Below are 22,333 nucleotides of genomic sequence, written 5' to 3'. Positions count from 1 at the left end.
TTTCTTTCTTTCTTTCTTTCTTTCTTTCTTTCTTTCTTTCTTTCTTCACTTCCATGCTACTATAGTAGGCGCCTGCCTTCTCAGTATTTGCCTTACGATCTTGGGTGCCTTGATTGTAAACAAAACACTTTAGATTCGTGGTGAGGTCGGCTAAGCTCAGCCTTTCTGCTGGCAGCCAGACTTCTTAAGGTGGAGTAGCCAGGACTGCTTTACGTGTGAGATGAACAGATCAACAAAATGGTACTCTTACAGAATGCTGAGAGATTCCAACTGTGCAGGGACAGAAGTATTAAGTTTCTGCTTTTATACAGATATTATTGTGATGAATAAAAAAAAAACTCTTCTGAAGTGGATTGTAATTTCTCCATTTTTACATAAGAGCATTATAGTTCACACAGAAAGAGACAAAGAGGAGCTCCTCGCAGCCAGCAATTATATTTTAGTTTAGTTTAACTTTTTTGGGGGAGGGGGTTCGAGACAACGTTTCTCTGTATAGCTTTGGCTGTCCTGGAACTCACTCTGTAGACTAGGCTGGCCTCGAACTTAGAAATCTGCCTGCCTCTGCCTCCCAAGTGCTGGGATTAAAGTCGTGCGCCACCACCACCTGGCTTGTTTAGTTTAATTTTTGAGACACAGTCTTACATAGCTCAAAATGGCCATGCCCTCTGTGTAGTTGAGGATGACTTTGAATCCCGTTACCTCTACAGTACTGGAATCTCTAGTAATTTAAAATTTTTATGGTATTGGTGCCAAGGACGGACATATATCATGGGCATCAAGGATCACCCCAATTTTACTGTGCCTTCTTCCCAAGTTCAGTAAACTAAATGTAGGGAGAGGGGGAATAGCTGGAAGACTGGTAAGACGGTTCAGTGGGTAAGACACCCACCATACAAGCCTGACAAACTGAGTTTAATCTGCAGAACCCATATAAAGGTGAAAGGGGGGAAACTGACTCAACAAAATAGTTCTTCTGATCTGCACACACATGCATACCATGACGAAATTGTCCACACATGTGCACATCGAGCACAACACTGCAATAATAACTTTTTTCAGTATAGTGTGGGGGGAAAAAACCAAGACAACCTGAACACAGTGAGGTGGACCCATAGTCCCCAGTTACTGCGTTTTGTCTTCAGAGACAGAGTCTCACATAACACAATCTGACCACCAACTCAGCTATGTAGCCAAGAATGACCTTAAATTCCTGATCCTCTTACCTTGCTGAGGCAGGATGGCACCAAGCCCAGCATCCTAGCTGAGGTAGACGCCAGGAGTTCAAGGCCAGCCTGAACAACACAGTACAAAACTACCTCAAACAAACCACCACAGAAGAGGCAACTTCCCACCTTGGTCCCAACTGAACAGTGCAGAAGGCCTGGCTTTAAAGTCCACCCTGGATGCTGCCTTCTTGGCTACTTGGCACTACCCGTCTTTTTGGAATCTGTATTTCAGCTGAACTAGTAGATGGTGATACCAAAGGCGTGTGACAGCTGCACTAGGTGCAGTGGCAACAAAGAAACATCGGTGAGCAGTCTAGGCCTGAAAAGAGCCGTTTTGGATCCTCATAAGAGAGGAGGGCCTGGAGACTGCAATCCATGCAAATTCAGACAAAACCCGGAACACCGAGACCACCAGGAAGGAAAGGGACAGAAAATGAACCAGCCTGAGGAGGAGGAGACTTGCATCTAGTCCTGACTCTGCCACTGACTGAATGGGAGTCCCCACTCAGGAAATCCGAGTATCAATTTTCTCATCGGTAAAAAAAGAGGCTAAACCTATCTAAGGGCTTTCCAGACTGTTACATTTTGAATGTAGGAGACGAGGCAGACACAGACACACACACACCCTGGCAGACAAGATGTGGCTAAGAAAACAAGTCAATATTCAGTCTTACCTACACCATAGGAGCATAAGAAAAGTATGCTCCTACAGGACACTAAAACAGGAATTTAATTTCCAATAAAATGTACTGTGATTAGAGCAAACCAAGACTGTTTGGGAATACTTAAGTAAAGCTCTTAAAGTCTCAATGAGCTCTGAGCTACGACAGGCCTGCCCATTCTGTTTTAACTTCTATCACTCTGCCCAGCCTAAGGAGAAAGGAAAAAAAAAGATACCCACTCAAACAATATTACTAGATGTTGGTAATACCATGGTGGTGTATTATAAATCACTTGCAAATCTAGTTTTGAATCCTTAGGAAAGTTATTTTCACCCTTTAACAGCCTGCAGCTCTCTAAAAGTATTTGCTTGTATTTGAATATTGTTCTGAGTAGGTTGGAAGCAACAGGCTGGTGGGAGAGAAAAGGGGAGGAAGGAAGGAGCTGTTGTAGTTGGCGTCTGGACTCAGGTGGAGGAAACAGCTTCAGCTCAGGGGGGAAAAACTGAAGAGTATAGAGGCGAGTTCCCACACACAGTCTATAGTAATGCCTTTCACTGTGCTTGGGAACCAAGAAAATCAGAGGTGCCTTTTTCAAAATTTAGTGTCTGGGATGGCAATAAAGAGAGGCTTGAGAGAGAGCACTGGGGGTTTTCAATCTCGAGATCCTGACGGTAAGAGTGCTTGAATTCAGAAACATCCTGATAAGAGCCGTCAGTCCTGGCTCCTTTTTGAAGCTGCCTCCCGGCTTGTCCTACATAGCAGAGACTTCTGGGGTCAGGCTAAGCGGCCGATTCCCGCACCCCAGCTAAGGCACCCTGCCGGGGGAGGGGGTGGGGATTCCAGGCCCCGAGCCAAGGTTTCCTGGATCTCCCGCATACCCGCCTTCATTCCCACCACGGCGAATGCAGGTGGGCTGAACTAGCCACCGAGGCTCCTAAGAAGCCGCCAGTGACTTCGGAGCCCACTGGCCCAGGCTCTGGATTTCGCGGGCAAAGACCTGGAGGTCGCAGTCGGGAGCGGTGGCGCGCCTGCCAGCGCAGCTCTGCAGCGCCCCGACCTAGATCCCCGGGTCCCCGCCTGGCCGCCGCGCTGGCCCCTCCCCAACTCTCCGGCCGTTTAGCTAGTTTGTTTGTCTTATTTTTAATTTCTCTGGGGCCAGCCAGAGCAGGTTTGTTGGCAGTCGTACACCTCTGAGCAGTCACGCGACCAGCCAATGTCCTGGCGGCTCTACGGGAAGGCGGCGCGCTCGGGAGCGCGGAGAGGCGACGGTGCCGCGCCCGGGGCCACCTTAAGAGCGCGCTCGCCAGCCTGGGCGGAGCGGCTCCCGGCGCGGAGACCAATGGAGCTCCTCCTCTGTTTAAATAGACTTGCAGTGTCAATCATCTTCTTCTTCGTCAGCCTCCCTTCCACCGCCATATTGGGCAACTAAAAAAGGAGGGGGGCTCGTGCTTTCGGGGTGTTTTCCCCCCTCATCCCTTGTCCCGACTCACTCGCGGCTCCGAGACTCGCGCGGCGGCAAGGTTTGGAGAGGGGCTGCGTTCGCCGGACCCACGGGCTCGCCCCAGCCTAACACTCCGACTGTTTGCCACCTCCTCCTGCCTCCTCCCTCCCTTCCCCGCCCTCCAGTACACTTGATCACTGAAGCCTCCAGCTGCGCGGCCGGGGCGTCCCTGCGCCTCTCTCCCCCAGACCTGCGCGCTCCTGCGGCTCGGGCCGTCGCTCGCCTGGCTCTGCTCCACTTGACTGACTGTGTGCAGTCGCAGAACTTCGAAGAGGGGTTTGCTCTGCGGCCGGGGCGTTTCGCTTTTGTTCGGTTTTGTTTATTTCATTTCATTTTTTTTTTTTCGGAGAGAGAGAGGCGAGGCGGTGGTCCACACCCGCCCAGGGAGGAAGATGTCAAACGTGCGAGTGTCTAACGGGAGCCCGAGCCTGGAGCGGATGGACGCCAGACAAGCGGAGCACCCCAAACCTTCCGCCTGTAGAAACCTCTTCGGCCCGGTCAATCATGAAGAACTAACCCGGGACTTGGAGAAGCACTGCCGAGATATGGAAGAAGCGAGTCAGCGCAAGTGGAATTTCGACTTTCAGAATCATAAGCCCCTGGAGGGCAGATACGAGTGGCAGGAGGTGGAGAGGGGCAGCTTGCCCGAGTTCTACTACCGACCCCCGCGCCCCCCTAAGAGCGCCTGCAAGGTGCCGGCGCAGGGGAGCCAGGATGTCAGCGGGAGCCGCCAGGCGGTGCCTTTAATTGGGTCTCAGGCAAACTCTGAGGACCGGCATTTGGTGGACCAAATGCCTGACTCGTCAGACAGTCCGGCGGGGTTAGCGGAGCAGTGTCCAGGGATGAGGAAGCGACCTGCTGCAGACGGTAATGACTCTTTGGAAAACTTAAAATGTCTGTCTGTCTGTCTGTCTGTCTGTCTGTCTCTCGCTCTGTCTGTCTGTCTGTCTGTCTCCGTAGCTCCTCTTTGCTAGACCCTATTCACTTGCTTTTTCCAGCGTGTTCTGCTTTAGCTCTGGGAGATCCAGCTTGTTTGAAGCTTAGGTTTGAAATACCCCCCTAGCCGACTGCTTGGCCTGTTTATGATTTTGAAGTCAGAAGCCGGAGATAGTAAGATGTGATAACTTCCCCAGGCTAACGCATCGAAGTTCCTCCCCCTAGGCAGCTGTAGATATGTGACAAAAGTTAGGATGTTTACCAACTGCCTCCTTCTTGACTAGAGGGAGGAAAAGAGATGTGGGGTGTAGAATATTCCTTGTGTTATTGGAAACAACCTCATTTTGTGTCCTTAGAGGCTACCAGGGATGACGGGTCCAGGGGTCGTGGGTGGAGGTAGTGGGTTGTTCATCCCTTGACTCTTGGGCCAACTTCTGTCAGCCATTGTTCTCGATAATAAAGATGGTTTGTGTGTGTTCTTTTTAAAAAATTTCCCCTTGCCCCCCTCTTAGATTCTTCTTCGCAAAACAAAAGGGCCAACAGAACAGAAGAAAATGTTTCAGACGGTTCCCCGAACGCTGGCTCTGTGGAGCAGACGCCCAAGAAGCCCGGCCTTCGACGCCAGACGTAAACAGCTCCGGTGGGTTAATGAGGAAGAGCACAAAACTGACACCCCAACTGGGCTGCGATCCCCCAGGGGCCTGCAGACCCCAGGACTGCTGGTAGATTAGTTGCCTGCCAGGAGGAATTACTTTCCTAGATCAAAAAATTAACACTGGGGAAGGCTGGAATCACTTGAGGGGACTGTAATACAGTATTTGTATCCCAAGATATTTACCTTAAAATGTAACCAGAATGCCGGGTGGTGGTGGCGCACACCTTTAATCCCAGCACTTGGGAGGCAGAGGCAGGCGGATTTCTGAGTTCGAGGCCAGCCTGGTCTACAGAGTGAGTTCCAGGACAGCCAGGGCTACACAGAGAAACCCTGTCTCGAAAAACCAAAAAAAAAAAAAAAAAAAAAAAAAAAATGTAACCAGAATAAGTGTCCCAAGCAGGTACTTGCCACCTAGGCCCTAAAGGATAGGGAAGGTCATAGCCTTATGAATCCTACTAAAACTTAGGCTGGGAATGACAGTTTTCCTTTCCAGTCTCACTTCATGAGAACCCATTTCCCAGAGGTTCGTTTTGAGCCAATAACCTATTTTGAACCATTTGAACCATAAAAAAGTGGCAAATATATAATTACATTTATATTCTTAAGAGAAAAACTAGGTACTTGTAGTGCACATTTGGTTAAGAGTGTGAATAGGACTGCCGTGTCTTGTGTTCTTTTTATCTTTTGTTTTTGTTTTTTTGCTTTTTTTCGAGATAGGGGTTCTCTGTGTAACAAACAGGCCTGGCTGTTCTGGAGATTGCTCCGTAGACCAGGATGGCTTTGAATGCACAGAGTTCTGGCTGCCTCTGCCTCCTGAGTGCTGAGATTAGAGGCATGTGCCACCACTTCCAGTACTTTTTTTTTTTTTTTTAAATCATTTTTATTAAGTTGTGCCTTTCCTTGTATGCTGGTAAGTTTTGGAGAGTGAGAAAGGAACTTCATACTAAAAAAAAAAAAAAAAAAATTTAGAATGGAAAGTTCAGAAGTACTACCGCTCCCACAGAATTTCTGATTTTAACCCTGAGGTTACAAAGCAGAAGTTAAATGAACAGCCAGAGGAAGCAGTCCTCTTGCACGTCAGCGCCGTATGCTAATTGTGCTGGAATAGGATGGTTTAGATGTTTATAGGGGAAATGGATGGTAGATGTTAGGACCAACTGAGAAGATCCAGCACAAATGTGGGTTTTTCCATGTGTCAAAATCTCATCACCCTACTTGCCTAATTAGAGTAACCCAGCCCCTAAATTTACATAGATTGATTATTCATATGATCTGACTACATATACTAGTTTATAAGCTCCTTATGAACAAAGACAGCAGTCTCTTATTTCTAAAGCTCACTCATAACCCAGCGTATAAATAGATCTTCACAGTTTATTATTCACTTTCCAGGTCCTCATTTATTGAAATTTAAAAATAAACGAAGGAATATAGAAATGACATAGGGCCCAGTTTGTTGTGCTTATAAATCATAATGTCATGATATACCTGCCACAGACATAGCATTTTTTTTTCAGAGCTGATGGAAAATGGCCGTTAGAACAACTTACCAGATTATACTCTCTATAAAGTGGGCAAAGTGGATGGAGGTTCTTTCTAAATAGCTATCACACCTGTAGTTTTAGTTGGTGTGTGTGGCTTGTGGCCTAGCTTTTCAGATGAGCCTCCTGGATTTTTACCTGGCCTGTTCTAATACAGAGGCATTTATTTGCCAAGCAACCATAAGACTCTAGTCAAAAGCACTCATGCAAATATGCCGCATATAAGTAAGAAATCGCGATTTTGTAAGCATTCATAGACCTCGGAGGTGGGGGGGGGGGCTTTTACAATTACATTTCCAGGTATTTTTTTCAAGATTAGGAAAATATGCTACACTGAAGTGTTATGGTTCCAGAATTTCTTTTCTTTCTCACCCTCTTTGACCCAGATTTTGTAGATCGAGTTTCTCAACCTCTGCACTGTTGACATTTTGAGCCAAATTATTCTTTGTTGTGGTAGGCAGTCCTGTACGTTTTAGCATGTTTAGCATTATCTCTGGCCTCTCCCACCAGATGCCAGCTGCAATCCTCTTCCCGAAGCTGTGACAATCAGAAATGTCTCTGGACATTTCCAAATGTCCCCTGGGGCATGGGAAGGCTGCAGGAAATTGCCCACTTGTAAAGGACCATGACTCTAACACCACACAAAGCAGAACAAAACTCCAGTGAAGATGGTATCAGAGATAACTGTAGTCTTCAGACCTTTAGTGCCTATATTTATCCACCATCGCTGAAGTATTTGTTAACTAAGGTAGTAACAAAATAATTTCTGTACTTTGGCAATGTTACTCTAGTGTCTTCTCCCTAATTCTTTTGTTTCTTTTGCAGAATTAAGAATATTTCCTTGTTTATTAGATACATCACTGCTTTATGAAGCAAGGAAGATATACATGAAAAAATTTAAATACATATCGCTGACTCCATTGAATGGACATCCTGTATAAGCACTGAGAAAGCAAAAACAATAACACTAAAAATTGTAGGCACTCTTAAACCATCTGCCTCTAAAAGCATTGGATGTAGCATTCCGCAATTAGGTTTTTCCTTATTTGCTTCATTGTACTACCTGTGTATATAGTTTCTATCTTTTACTATGTAGCACATAAACATTAGGGGTGGGAGGGCGGGGTGGGGCTGAGGAATCAGCATGGGGGCTGAAGAACTTGCTTCGGTTTGTAGCAAGGAAGAAAATATTTGACTTGCATAAAGAGAAGCAACTTGGGTGGGGGGAAGGGTTTGGATTCCTTTCTTTAAAGATGTAGTGTCCCTTTCGGTAAGAACGGATCCTTTCTTTTTAAAATAATCAGAATTTGAATAATCGATACAGATAGTTGCTATTTATTTTTCATGAAGCTTATTTTCATTTGGGAGTTCTGAAGACTCTGTTATGTAGCAAGAAATGGCTTAAAATTTTTTTTTTCTTAAGATTGGAATTTACTGGTTAATTGTTTAGCCATAATCACCCCAGGTAACTCTGGGCAAAAATCTGGGTTGCGTGATAAGGAATTCTAAATTCTTAGAATTGACTATCTCGGATCATATTTGCTGAGTAAATTTCTTAGTTTTCTTTTCACAGTGAACATAATCCTAAATCCTTGGATATTTTTAGAAGTCTATAACTTTACACAAATAATGAAATAATTTTTAATTCAAAGTTTTCTCACCCTACTTGTTAATTTGTCCCAAAGGAAAATTGTTTTTAAAAGAAAAAAGGACACTTGTAGAGTAGTGAAATGGATACTACATCTTTAAACAGTGTTTCTTCATTGCCTGTGTATGAGAAAAACTTTGAAGTGTGCCTGTGTACATAACTCTGTAAAGACACTGAAAATTATACTAACTTATTTATGTTAAAAAGAGATTTTTTTTTTAATCTAGACAATATACAAGCCAAAGTGGCATGTTTTGTGCATTTGTAAATGCTGTATTGGGTAGTCTAGCTCCCCCACCCTTTTGTTAAATAATATGGCTATGCTTAAAAGGTTGCATACTGAGCCAAGTATAATTTTTGTAATGTGTGAAAAAAGATGCCAATTATTGTTACACATCAAACAATCAATAAAGAAAACTTCCATAGTTATTTACTGAGTGCAACTGTATGTGCTTTACCAAGTTTGAGGTATTCAGCCTGGCATGCTCCAAATACAATGGGGAGGGAGGGAACATCTACAAAATTTAGGCCTACATGTCAGTCAGATTTGTGTGTGGGGGTGGGTGGTGGGGGTCTGAATATACTTAGTGGCCATTTTCGTCTTAGTCCTATATGGGTAGACAAAGCTTAACTGGAAAGAGGAAAAGCCACATTTTCATGTAAGACTTGTCAGCAGTCCCCATTTAGTTAAAATATTTATGTTTTCTAGGCTATGAGTATGTGAGAACCAAAGGGGGGGGGACCCTTACATAAGTGTGGTCTGATCACACATCTGCAGTACTGAAAATGAAAGTGATGTAACGACTTCTCTAGATTCTCTATTTACACTTTTGAAGTGGCGTGAGGGATGAAAATCAATGTCCTGACTCCCACCCTCCCAACCTTGTCCACAATAGCCCAACTCACAAGTCCTTAAGAACCACATTTTTCCACACTCGTTGGTTAAGTGAAATTGGTCATACACAAATTTCTCAATTTTTGAATATTTATATTATAGTTAAATGCATCAAAAAATAGTAAAAATACTAAAACAGAATCTTGTGTCTGAATATCTGCTCAGCAGAGATGCATATTTTGTTTTACTTTAAAAAAAAAGAAAAAAGAAACCAGGGCATTTTAAAAACCAGGTTTATCAAAAATAATTCTCTAAATAACACTTTTTGAAACGTGGTTAAGGTGTAAAGTAAATTATAAGAAAATTTATGGTTAAATTGTGAAAAATCCAAATTTGGGTTAAATTATTCATTGAAATAGTGCCATTTATATCAGTATACCCAAAAGGGATTATAAACAAGGTAGTGTTAGCATTTTTGACTAGTTTTTTCTCTTTCTTTCTTTCTTTCTTTCTTTCTTTCTTTCTTTCTAATAAAGCAAGCGTTGGTTTTTCTTCCTGTGCGGGATGTGAAAATAGATCTTTTGGTCGCTGGGCCAAGTCCTTCAAGTAAGTATTATTTTAATTAAAGACTAAGGTGTTTTTGTGGTTCTGTTTAAAACATAATATAAAGGGTGGCTTGCAGGAGGACCAAAAGTCAGAAAATCAATCCAAATTGGGAAAACACACCTCTGTTACTACACGGACCTCATTTTCCTTTCATAGGTTTCTTTTTTAATGTGAATTTTGAGAGGTTGCATTTTAGGAATGGTGGACCGGGAAGAGGTGGATGCTCTCTGCGCTAGGCACGTCCACAGGAACGCACCCCCCGCCCAAGTCACTGTGCCCTCCATCCTCCGAACCCCTGTGTCAAGCCTCCACATACAATCTGGTGGTTCAAATGTTCCTTTTCCCGGGACCTGGACTCCCACGCCCGCCGCGAACGTCCCTTTGCGGGTTTGCGGCCGCCGGCGTCAGCTACCGCTACCCCACTACCCTGGCCACGGCCCGGTAGTCTCCCCAACTGTCCCGCAGCCCCGATCCCGCTCGCTCGCTGTGGCAACTGCTGGTCGGGCTGGCTGGTGCCTCGGGACCAAAAGTCTCTAATGTCGCCGGCTACTTGCAAGTCCCGCACTGCCAGGGTGGCCGCGCGCAGTTCCCGCGCCCCGGGCGCCCGCAGGCCGCAGAAAGCGGCCGCGCCTCTCCGCGCAGCCGGGCTGGGTTACTTCTCAGAAACCTTCCTTCCTCACCATCGATCCTTCAAACGAAGAAAATCACTAAGGAAGGCCCACGACCCTCCCCAGAGGACACCCCGCCGCCCACTGAGCTCTGGGGGACTTGCCCGAAGGGACCAATTTCCCGGAGTTCGTGGACCCTCCAGGGTAGCAGCCCGCTCCCACCCCTACCGCAGGGCTCCAATGATCCTCAGCCCCGCGGATTTCGAAAGCCTTCCCGGCTCGCTGGCGGCTAAGGGACGGTCACCGAAGCGCGCGGAACCGTAGAGAACCACTGCCACTTTCGGGGATCACCCCTGCCCCTCACCCTGCTTGCAAAGTGCCCCCCATCATTGCATCCTTGGCTGTCTAAAGCCGCAGACCCAGGCAAGAAAGAACTGGGGGAAATGTGGATTTGGGGAGGGGGCGTGATGGGTTAGACTAGGGGACCATGGACATTAACTAGTGGGAGGGAGCAGAAAGTCGGCCTTTCAGGCCACCGTGTGCCCACCGCCCTGGCCGCACCGAGCGACCTTTCCTAGGAACCAGGGAACTCTGCCTTCGCCATTACACCATCATCACCAGAAAACACGATTGCTCTTCTAGTGCTCCGGACTAAAAAGTGTTCTGTTTAGAAGTCCACTTAGGATCCCTGATCTGTTTTTTCAGAGTATGGATTCTTTTTCTTTTGCCATTTTCCACCTGAGCCACACCCTACTCCTGTCCCCCCCCCCTTTTTCTGGCTTAAAAAATAATAAAGCAAAAAAAAAAAAAAACTTGCAAACGACCCTGAGGGGTAAAAGGGCCCAGGAGCCTACGTAGGAACCTATGGGGTCGTCTCCCTGATTTCACTCGCGTGGGGTTGTAACAGGGTGGGGTCAGCCACAGGCGGATCCCGGAGAACCGAAAGTGCACTTATTTCCACGTAAACTCAAATTTCAAGTCCCTCGGGCCTCCATCCAAGTCCCAGACTTGTCATGCATGAGGACCCAGCAGAGGCAGGAACCAGAAAATAGAAAATCTTAAAAAAAAAAAAAAAAAAAAAAAACCACCAAAACAAAACCCTTATCCATGCTTTGGGCGCGAAACCTCGACGCGTCTCTAAAAAGGAACGTTAAGAAAAAGGCCGGGAGAAGGGCGCGCGGTTCGGGCGCCGGCCGGGGGATTGCATCATTTGCGGCTCCCCCTCCAGAACCCGGGCTGAGAACCGCAGCCACCATCATGGCGCTCGGGTCGGGACGCGGGGAGCGCGTCCAGGCCGCGGCCAGTGAGCTTAGATAGAAGCGTTTGCAAACATGCTCACTGGCCACCGAGCGCCGGTCTCTCGCCCCCTCCTTCCCTTTGTGTGCGTGTGCGTGTGCATGTGCGTGCGTACGTGTGTTTGCGTGTGTGATGTGTGCATAGGAAGCGAGAAGTTGAAGTTTCTCTCTCGCGCCCCCCCAACACTCCCCCCTCCCCGTCCCGAGCTGGTGGTTGTAAACTTGATTGGCATTGGCTGCGCCCACTGACCCCTGCACCGAGTCCACTGAAGATTTAAGGTGGATCTGAGAGGCTGCAGCTGCAGGCGGAGCCTCGCTCTTAACTTAGTTTTGGAAGAAAAAAAAAAAGCCTAAACCGTGCGCCTGCTGCGTTTTACGAATCCTTCGGTCCACAGGTCCGCGGGTCCCCGCCCAGCCCGCCGCGCTTCCCCCGCCCACCTTCCCCTGCTTCCCCATTGGCTCGCGCCTGCAGTTTGAATTTTTTTTTCTTTTTGGATGCTTGTTTTCTTGTTAAAAAAAAAATTTACAGTACGGTAGATCATGTGATGAGACTTAGTTGGGGAGTCTGAGGTGGGGTGTTTTAGCTGGTTTGGTTGCAGTAGGGAGTAGGATGGGTGGAACTTTCTGTTCCAAAAGTTGCCCCCCCCCCGCCCCGCCCGCAAGTGCCGTTGACAGAGTGCAGGCGGGAAGCTTCGGTTTGGGTAGAGATGTAGCATCAAGCATTCACGGATGTCCAGGGAGCACAGGCTGCTGGCCAGAGATACTAGGAAGGTACAGGCGGGAGCTCGACGAGGATGCACCTTCCCCTGTCTTGGAAAGGTAGATTTGGGGAGGGCGGGAGAGGGTAGGTATCCTAGAAATGAATATTTATCCATCATAGAAATAAACCAACCAAATATAAGGTGTGGTTATAGACTCTATATTAGAGCAAAAGAGGTGTTATTCCAGGGGTTAGGATGTCAAAATCTATCAGAATAAAGGTAGTCGGTGTCATTTTCTTCCTTTTTAACCTTAAAGAAAAAAAAACTGTCTCTGTTTCGCGGTGTTTTTTGCGTATGGATGAGATAGGGAACACAAAGTCCTTTTGATTTCTGGGTCAGGAAACTCATTGAAAAGAGTATGTTAAGACTTAGGACAATTCGATTAGTAGCACAGGTCTAATACAAGTAATGACTTTTCTTAATTAGGACCCAACTATGTTTTTCTTTGCTGTGAAGCTTTTGAAACCTCATAATAATTAAATGGTAGTCCCAAATCAGTCTTTCTCTTTATCAGTGAGGTCGCATATGCATACCTTTTTCCCCCCTTTGCTTTTTTGTCCTTCCCTTTTTCTTTCCTTAAAAAAAAAAATCCCCCGATGTCTCCTTCAGTCTTTTTTTGCCAGATGCCCAGCCTTAGCCTCCCAACAGCTCCTAAACCAGTATACCATGGTCTTAGTTTTTAGCTATCCCATTCTGGACCTTACCTCTCCCAGCCCACTAAGCTCCATGACCCCATCGTTAACCAACATGTTTGAGCTGCTCTCTAGGCTGTATTCTTTGACTCTTGTTAGAGGCTCACTGCTCGATTCTGCCTTTCAGAGGACCCACCTAATCAGAATGGGCAGTCCATAAGGAAAAACACATCCCCGTGAGGAGGAAGCTAGTCTCAGAAAAAAGTCTTCATCTTGAGTGTGAATTAGGCAGGGATTTACATGGTCTGGGACAGGGGTCTTATAGATAAGATTCAGATAGCACAGGACTATGCAAATGAGTTTTGAAACTTGGGCTTGGCCTGGTGGAGCACACCTGTCATCTGAGCACTTGGTAGGTGAAGGCAGGAGGATCAGGAGTTCGAGGCCTGCTTTGGATACTTAGAGAGTTTGCAGTCAGCCTGGGCTGCACACAACCCTCCCTACCTCAAACATACCAACAAGTATACACATAAAAGTAGTCATAAGTAATACCCCACTGGACAACTTTAATCCCAGTACTCATGAGGTAGAGGCAGATGGATCTCTATGAGTTCCAGGTCATAAATAAATTAATAAATAGATAATAATAATAATAATAATAATAATAAATAATGACCCCCTCCCTCTCCCACCTTTCCACTTCTTGCTGGTTTTGAACTTGATGGGTTTCTGACTTAATCTCCTAACTAGATGGGATTACAGGCACATGCTACTGTATTCATCCTAACTTCTCAAGCTAAAGTGAAGCCGTAAACTCAGGCTCTGGAACACCTAAATAGGAATCTGCTGCCACCTAGGTCGTGGGGGTGGGGGAGGTTAAGTGCTCGCTGTATGAGCCTGGAGATCCAAGTTTGCATTCCCAGAACTTATATAAAAAGCCAGCAGTGGCAGTACACAGTTTTAATCCCAGAGCTGGTGAGTGAACAGAAAAAAGTAGATTCCTGGCTTCTGAGTAACCAGTTATTCTAGCTAAAATGGTGCGCTCCAGGTTCAGTGAGATGGAGGGTCATGAGAGATGCCAGTGACGAACCCTGCCTCCACATGGGCAAGCGTGGGTGCACCTATGCATGACACAAATGTATGCACACAAAAGAAATCTACTAGCTAACATCTTTAATCTTTTAGTAGCGCTAGGTTGGAGCCAAAGAATTGGGTGTGTAACTGCTGACAGTGGTCCCAGACAACAAGAGCTGAGCAGAAAAAGTTCCGCATATTGAAATATCATGACATGGTGCATTATTCACACGTTTGTGGTGTTACCACCGGTGCAGACAAGCCAATTGTGCCGCCAACTGTGTGAGAGTGCAGCCATCCAATTATGTACAATTCTTGATAATGATAAATTAACTGTAAGAGAGTTCTTCTTTGGTCTCTGACCCTTCAGAGCACATTATTATCATCCAAGGAGATAGCTATTCTATGCATGCCACTGCCCCTAACCTTTCCCTTCCAGGAAGACAGGATGAAAGGTAGTGTCGTACTGATTATGGTTTTCACTGCCTGGATAGAAGCCAGAGCCTTGTGCGTGGTAGGCAAGCGTACTAAAATTGAGTGAATGGCCTTGAATATGTTCATAAGGTTCAGCTACACTACAGCTTCAAGTAGTCTTCCTTCTTCTGTCTCTCCCCCCACCCCCCACGGGCTTGAATTACAGTCGTACACCACCACACCTGGCTGAGGTAATGAGAAGCTAGATCCCACGAGGCTAATGCAAATGTTTGGAACTTTGTTTTGAACAGTAACAAAAAATTTTTTTAAAAGTAAATAACTAGAAAGGATGGCGTTATGGCTCAGTTGGTAAAGTGCTTGCCTTGTATGAACAGGCCCCAGTTGTGATCCCAGCTCCTCATAAACCTGGTGCATGCCTGTAATCCCGGTCCTCAGAAGGCAGAGGCAGAGGCAGGAGGATCAAAAATTCAAGATCATCTTCAGCTCCACAGCAAGTTAGAGGCCAGACTGTCCTCCTATATGAGACTATCCCAAACCGAAACAAAACAGCCACCAAGCAACAAACAAAAATGACCTCACAGATTAAGCGCATAAGGAAAATAATTTTAAAATATTTGTACAATGTGTTTTAAGCTTGATAGTATCCAAGTGGTTTTTTTGTTGTTGTCGTTGTTTTGTTTTAAAGGCAGGCATAGTTTGCATGCCGGTAACCCTAGCACTAGAAGTGTTGGCTGAAGCTTCATGTCATTCTTGGCTCCACAGTGAGTCTGAGGGCAGCTTGGGTTACATAGCAAAAATTAAAAAGTGAAAAAATTAGTTATATATATATATAAAAAAGTATATTGTAGAAGTTAATTTATTATCTAAGAAAAAAAATTGTTTAAAATAAATTATGTTTGGTCCAGTTGTCCACTGTAGTAAGCCCACAGTGGTCACCACATATTCTCCTGTTACTCATTAATTACTCCAGGGCAACTCTCAGACATGCATGTTCTAGTCTGGTGACGAGTTGTATGCAGTTACACCATTTTATATCTGTATTTGTTTGTTTTGAGACAGCCGAGTGACCCTCAAACTTACTATGTAGCTGAGAGGCCTTAAACTTGGTCTTCCTGTCTGCCTCTTGAGTACTGGCATTACAGGCAGACACTGCCACACCAGCTTCCATTTTGTATCTTTTTCTACTATGTTTTTACTCTAATTTTATATACCGGGTAAGCTATATTAAACAATATTTTTACTTTTCTGGGCTTAGATGTTTAGATACACAAATATTATTGTTACAGACACATAAAGTATCCAATCTAGAACAAGCTGTTCAGAGTGCAGCCTAGGAGCTGCAACCTGCTCTATCCTGAAGCCTAGGTGTGCAGCGAACTGGGCTCTACCGCCTGTAGTCAGCTTCTCGTTCTCGGTGTTCACACAACGCTAACAACGCGTTGGTCAGAAGGTGTCCCTGTGATCAGCAACACATGACTGCAAGCCTGATGAAATCAGACTTGATCCCCATAACTCTCCTGTTCTGTGAGGAGAGACTGGGAAGCCCAGTACACTAGGAATACTTAAAGAAACAAACTTCGAGGCTCGAACAGTCACGTTTACTAATGCTATGTAAGGGATGAGAAGGTGGGGGGAAGATGTGGAATCCTCATTCTAGGGTAGAGTCTCCGATAGGAGACCTGGACCAGTGAAAAAGGGAACTGTGTTCTTGGACAGGAACATTCACCTTGAAAAAGATGATAACTCTCATTAATGCCTTTACAATTTCCTCATGATAACTCTGGTTACCTTGTATCCTCCTCACAACCCCCAGGAGCTGGGATCCAACCCAGAGTCTCGTGCATGCTAGGCATGTCCCCTGTCTCCTCTTTCATTGTTCCTCCCTCCATTCCTTCCCCGACTCCCACAATCCTTCAGTCTCTGATGTACCCAGGGCCATATTATTTTTAAGGATGCAGACTATGGTTTCATTTCTGGTGAGACTAAACCTCCGATGAATTATTTTGCTCTGTTTCTTCCCCCTTTCCAGAATTTTCCCAGCTTCTTTTGTCCTATATGGATTTAAAATTTCCGATTTTAATTGTTGTTGGCTTTAAAGAAATAACAGGAGTGGCCAGATGTGTGGGACACACCTGTGGTTCTAACACCACGGAGGTAGAGCCAGGAGGATAAGGAGTTCAAGGTCATCCCCAGCTTTGAAGTGAGTTTGAGGACAGCTCAGGCTACATGATAGCTACGTGTGTTTTGGAAATGAAAGGGGGGAGGGGGAGCAAGCCTAGCAGTAATGGCAGAATGACTGTCAGTATGCACACAGGGCTCTGGGTTTGATGCCCAGCACCAAATGACAACAATAACATAATGGAATCCTTATCTCACGTTTTTCACTTGGGTAAATTCCTGAAGAATTAATTAGGAAGACTATAGTAGAGGGGTGAGTAAAATAGCTGAGCAGGTAAAGACACTTGCTGAGCAAAAGCTGAGTTCAATCCTGAAACCCATGTACAGGCGGAAGGAGAGAACCAACTTCACAGAGTTGTCTTCTGTCTTCCACTTGTGTCATGTCACACACACGCACACACACACACACACACACAAATAATAATAAAGTATTTAAAAATTGAAAGAAAAAAATGGAGTAGAAAAATATAAAATCATAAATGTATACAAAAAAGCCTGAAACAATTTTTAAGAATTGAGTGTTGTGTCATGTGTGGTATATGTACTTGTCGTCTGTGTGTCTGTGTGTCCGTGTGTGCACACACATGCACACATGTGTGCATCCAGAGATTGAGGTCAAGTGTCTGCCATCCAAACTTTCCACCTGTTTTTTTTTTCAGACAGAGCCTCATACTGAATCTGAAACTCAGCAGTTCAGTTAGGCCGGCTGGTCACTGCACTAAGGGAGCTGCCTACCTTTATCTGGAGAACCTGTGTTGACTGTGCTTTTACAGGGATTCTGGAGATTGAACTCAGGTCCCTGTTTTTCAGGGACTTTACCAACTGAGCCATCTACCAAGCCCCCTGAAATTTTTTTGAAAATTAAATCTCAGAGTGAAGAAGGTATTTCTTTCTAAGTGTGATAGAAAAACATTAAATTCATAAAATGAAATAATAATAAATTTGATGACATAAAATTAACTAAAAAATCGTTAAATGTATAATGCACCCTAAGCAAAGGAGAGACAGAAAGAGAGAGAGAGAGAGAGAGAGAGAGAAAGGTGGTGATTTCACAGTAGCGCAAATGAAAAAAATATTTTTCTAAAGATTTTCAAGTGGGTCGGGCGGTGGTGGCACACGCCTTTAATCCCAGCACTTGGGAGGCAGAGGCAGGCGGATATCTGCGTTCGAGAGTCCGAGGCTAGCCTGGTCTACAGAGTGAGTTCCAGGACAGCCAGGGCTACACAGAGAAACCCTGTCTCGAAAAACCAAACAAAAAAAAAAAAAAAAGATTTTCAAGTGGATGAGTGGTTTGTGTGCATGAGGAGAGATCGTTAGATCTTCTGGAATTAAACTTACTGAAGTTTGTAAACCACCATGTGGGGGGAACCAGACTTGGGTCCTCTGCAAGAGCAACAAATGTTTACTACTGAGATATGTCTTCAGTACCAATAACGTGAATATGTTAAGTGCCACTCAACTGTACTCTTAAAACATTTTTAAATGATAAAATTCATGTTATGTGTATTTAATCACACACTCAAAATAAATAAATAAATAAATAAATAAATAAAATAAATAAATACCCAGAGCTGCAGGGATGACTGATTGCAGGGATGACTGCAGGGATGACTCAGTGGTTAAGAGCACTTGCTGCAGTCAGACAGGATCAGAATCACATTCCCAGGACTCACTTAGGACATTCACAACCACCTGTAACCTCAGCTCCAGGCCCTCTCTTGGACTCTTCAGAAACCTCTGTTCACAGGTACACACATCCTCACATAGATACATGTATATATATACATATACATATACATATACATATACATATACATACACACACACACACACACACACACACACACACATATATATATATATACACACTTGAAAATAAATTTTAAAAAAGGAAACTAAATGTTTAAAATTAAATTAAAAAATACAAACTATTAGAAAATTCGTTTGCTTTTTTTTTTTTGGTTTTTTGAGACAGGGTTTCTCTGTGTAGCCCTGGCTGTCCTGGAACTCACTCTGTAGACCAGGCTGGCCTTGAACTCAGAAATCTGCCTGCCTCTGCCTCCCAAGTGCTGGGATTAAAGGCGTGCGCCACCACCGCCCAGCTCATTTACATTTTTGAGAGTGGGTCTTCCTTAGCTGAGGCACGACTGATCTCTGCCATGTAACTTCAAGTAACCATTTTGTCTTTTAAAGTTTCTTTGTTTATACAATAAAGATACTAAGAGTTTTCATAAAGGAATTAAAAATATCTAGTGGCCTCTGAGTGTGGTGGCAATGTCTGTTACCGTGGCCCTGGGGAGGTGGAGACAGTAGGGTCAGGAGACTGAGGTCATCCTTGTCGATATATCCAGGTTAGGGCCAGCTTGGACTATGTGAGACCTTGTCTCATGCCGTCACCCAGTTGACTAACTAATAGTACTTAGCACAATATCTGGTTTATAATAAATAATAGCAATCACATATTTATAAATAATATAAACAGTGTAGCTCTCCAAATGTTATTTTTTTCCTTACAGTACCCACAACCAGTACTATGCTGATGTTGTAAATTAATTCATTTTTTGAGATGGGTCTTCCTATGTAACCTTGGCTAATCTACAACTCACCATACTGGCCTTGAACTTGTGGCCCTCTTGTCTCAGCATCCAGAGTGCTTGGACCACAGTTGTAGGCTACCACATCTGGCTTTTCAATTAGGTGAGTTTTGTTTCTGTTATTTGTTTCTGTAGTCCACTCTGAACTCAAGGTGATTTTCTTGCTTTAGCCCCCCAAGCACTAGAATTATAGGCATGCACCATCATGCTTGGCTGGAAAACAAATGTTTAAAACTGACATTTAGTAAACAGAATTGATATACCACAAAATGCCCAAAACGGTAAATTTTGTGTTGTTGTTGTTGTTTTTTAAAATAAGATTAAAGAAGATTTTTTTTTAAAGGCATTTGTTGGATTTAAGCCCATTCCTAATGATTTCTGGAATGACCTTATTTTAGGTTTATTTGTAATAATGAGTAACTCACCCACATACATAAACAATATTGAAGTAGAAAAGGGTTGTGACCCATTTATCAAAGTAATAATTTATTAGCCGATAGTAGTTGTACCTGCCTGTAATCTCAACACTTGGGAGACTGAGGGAGAAGAAAGAGGAATTTGAGGTAGCCTTGGCTACAGTGAGATCCTGGCTCAAACAAACAGAAACAGAAAAAGCACTGGTATATGTGGTCATGCTTGCTAGCAATCCTGTAATTCCAGTGGTGGAGGCAGAGGAATTATGTACAGGCCGGCTTCTGCACCACTGAGTTAGAGGCCCTGTCTCACTCCACAATCACCAGAACAAAATAAAGACCACCCCCAAAACCAAAGCAACAAAACCCGAACAAATTCAAAACAAAATAAAAAACCCACAACTAACAAAAAAATATGCACGCACGCACTCACTCATCCATAAAATTTAGGTAAACTGAGTCAGAAATAACATCACCCAGAAACAAACATGGCCTCTCTTGAGTTTCACTTTTACTTCCTTCCAAGGCTGAGTGACTTTTCTTCACTGGTGACTAAGGAAGCAAGGAGATTGTATTGTATCTCAGAGTCAGTATATGATCCCTGTCCTCAAAATGGCTAAGCCTTAACTTATTGGCAGCACCTGCTTTGTAGAAACCACAGGTGGCCTTGTGCACAGGACAGCTGCCTCACACACCCGCTTTTACTTCTGTCTGAGAGCAGCTCATCAGCCTGGGTTTTTCTTCAAACTGTATTCCCTTAAAAGTTTCAAGTAGCTTTTTTTTTTTTTTTTTTTTTTAATGGAGACCCAGGCATGTAACCTAGGTGTGGGCCATTGCACTCAACTAAAATGTCACATCAGTCGAAAGAGACTGTTATGCAATTGGTGGTGATAGGTGATAGGTGGGGAAAAAGTTAAATACTTTTTACTCACACACATATGTACACACCACACACATATAGATACACACATATATAACACCACACAGATACTTATATACATACCATCACACATATACACAATACATACATACCACACATATAATAAGTACCACACATACATACATACATACCACATATGTAAACATATATACATATATATACTACATACATGCACACATACATATATACATTCCACATACATATTTGCACTTATATACACATAAACATACAAATATACACACATACACATATAAACTTATACACACATATCATACACATTCTTATATACTATTGGTTTAAAATATATATTCTTTATTTTGCTATCCCTTTTTTACAAATTTACTTTTGGGGAATAACCAGTTATATGTATTTTCTAGATGGTCTTATACTGTTATAAGTTTGTATTTTGAAACAAAAAAGTAACTGAACAAAACATTTGATCCTGGGTATGGTGCTCCATGCTTGTAGTCCTCCTGTTTGGGAGGCAGAGACAGAGGGATGGCCAAGTGTTTGAGGCCAGTCTAAGCTTTCTCACAAGATGTAGCTTTTTTGTCATGTGTATATGTGTCTGAGAGTGTATGCCACATGTGTATGCCACTAGAGGACAAGAGAGGGTGTCAGATCTCTGGCTGCTGGGTTTGTGGTGGGAGCCATTTGACGTCAGTGTGCTAGGAACAAACTCTGAATCCTCTGTAAGAGCAGGAAGCACTCAGCCACGGAGCCATCTTCTAGCTCCAAGACTCCATTTGACTTTAAGATTACAGGACTTGTTATTTGATGGAACTGATAGTATATACAAGAACCATAGAGATTAAAACAGTCCAGGGAGGGCTGGAGTATAGCTCACTCAAGGAGTGCTTGCCTGTGGATTCAATTTCCAGCAATGGGAAAACCAAAACCATGAAGCCCACCTTGAGCAGTTTTGATTTGTTAGTAGGAGAAGTTGGCCTTGTTATATGTAGGCAAAAAGCAGGACTAATATTTATAGAATGAAACATTCTTGTGAAAAAATTAGAACTCATAAATATGTACAAAATTGTCTAGAAGAGTAGTTCTCAATCTATGGGTCAAGGCCCCTTTGGCAAACTTCTGTCTCCAAAAATATTTACATTATGATTCATAACAGTGGTGAAATTACAGTTATAAAGTAGCAACAAAAATAATTTTATTGTTGGGATCACCACAAGAGGAACTGTATCAAATGGTTGCAACATTAGGAATGTTGAGAGCCACTGGCCTACAAGGTTGCCTAAGAAGTCAGTCAGTCTCTCTCTCTCTCTCTCTCTCTCTCTCTCTCTCTCTCTCTCTCTCTCTCTCTCTCTCTCCTCCTTCTCCTCCTTGCCATTAGGGTTTAACTCTGTAGTCCAAACTGAGTTTTGAAGTAGTAGCAATTCTCCTGCCTCAGCTCCAAGTGCTGGGATTCTTGCTATAGGCCACTACTGTCTGCTCCCAGAACCTTTCCTGCCTTGCACCTGACCAGATCTTCCTTCTGTTCCTTTGGCTGCACAGCTTCTAGGTCTCACTTTGCTTCCTAGTCCTCACTTCTAGGTGAGAGGCTGGGGCCTTCTTTCTCCCCTTTCAAAGGCTGAATCTTTTTTTTTAAACTTCAGAGCTTTATTGTGCAGGACAGAGAGTGGGACTCCTGCCTGCCCACTCCAAAACTTTTAAATTGCTCCGAGATCCCTAATGAGCCCTGTCTTGATCTCCATCGGAGTCTGAAAAGAGTACAGCCAGGAAAGCTCGCCGCTTCCTTCCTTCCTTCCTTCCTTCCTTCCTTCCTTCCTTCCTTCCTT

At 44.2% G+C, this 22,333-nt stretch overlaps 1 protein-coding gene and 1 long non-coding RNA gene across 3 annotated transcripts in view; both read left to right on the top strand.

Moving 5' to 3' along the window:
* The first annotated feature begins 3,259 nt into the window (after positions 1–3,259).
* On the top strand, positions 3,260–8,598 carry Cdkn1b (cyclin dependent kinase inhibitor 1B). Of its 2 annotated transcripts, none has more exons than XM_028780950.1 (3): positions 3,260–4,256; positions 4,838–4,965; positions 7,347–8,598. In XM_028780950.1, exons 1-2 carry the CDS (start codon positions 3,782–3,784, stop codon positions 4,954–4,956), a joined length of 594 nt encoding a protein of 197 aa, XP_028636783.1. In that variant the 5' UTR covers positions 3,260–3,781; the 3' UTR covers positions 4,957–4,965; positions 7,347–8,598. The 2 variants fall into 2 exon arrangements, with proteins under 2 accessions (XP_028636783.1, XP_028636784.1); XM_028780951.1 differs by having other exon boundaries at positions 3,283–4,256; positions 7,032–7,628.
* Positions 8,599–12,171: 3,573 nt separating this feature from the next.
* Positions 12,172–22,333, top strand: part of LOC114632319 — a 22,455-nt gene continuing 12,293 nt past the window's right edge. The window contains exon 1 of the long non-coding RNA XR_003713075.1: positions 12,172–12,332. This is a non-coding gene — a long non-coding RNA (uncharacterized LOC114632319). The remainder of the gene's footprint in view (positions 12,333–22,333) is intronic.

Source organism: Grammomys surdaster, unplaced genomic scaffold (assembly GCF_004785775.1).
Source record: "Grammomys surdaster isolate TR1022 unplaced genomic scaffold, NIH_TR_1.0 373, whole genome shotgun sequence".
NCBI lineage: Eukaryota > Metazoa > Chordata > Mammalia > Rodentia > Muridae > Grammomys > Grammomys surdaster.
This window is presented reverse-complemented; position numbering and strand designations above follow the sequence as displayed.

Coding starts and splice junctions, on each gene's coding strand:
- Cdkn1b (XM_028780950.1), top strand. CDS start 3,782: ATGTCAAACGTGCGAGTGTCTAACGGGAGCCCGAGCCTGGAGCGGATG. Junction 4,257..4,837: donor GAAGCGACCTGCTGCAGACG/GTAATGACTCTT, acceptor CCCCCCTCTTAG/ATTCTTCTTCGCAAAACAAA.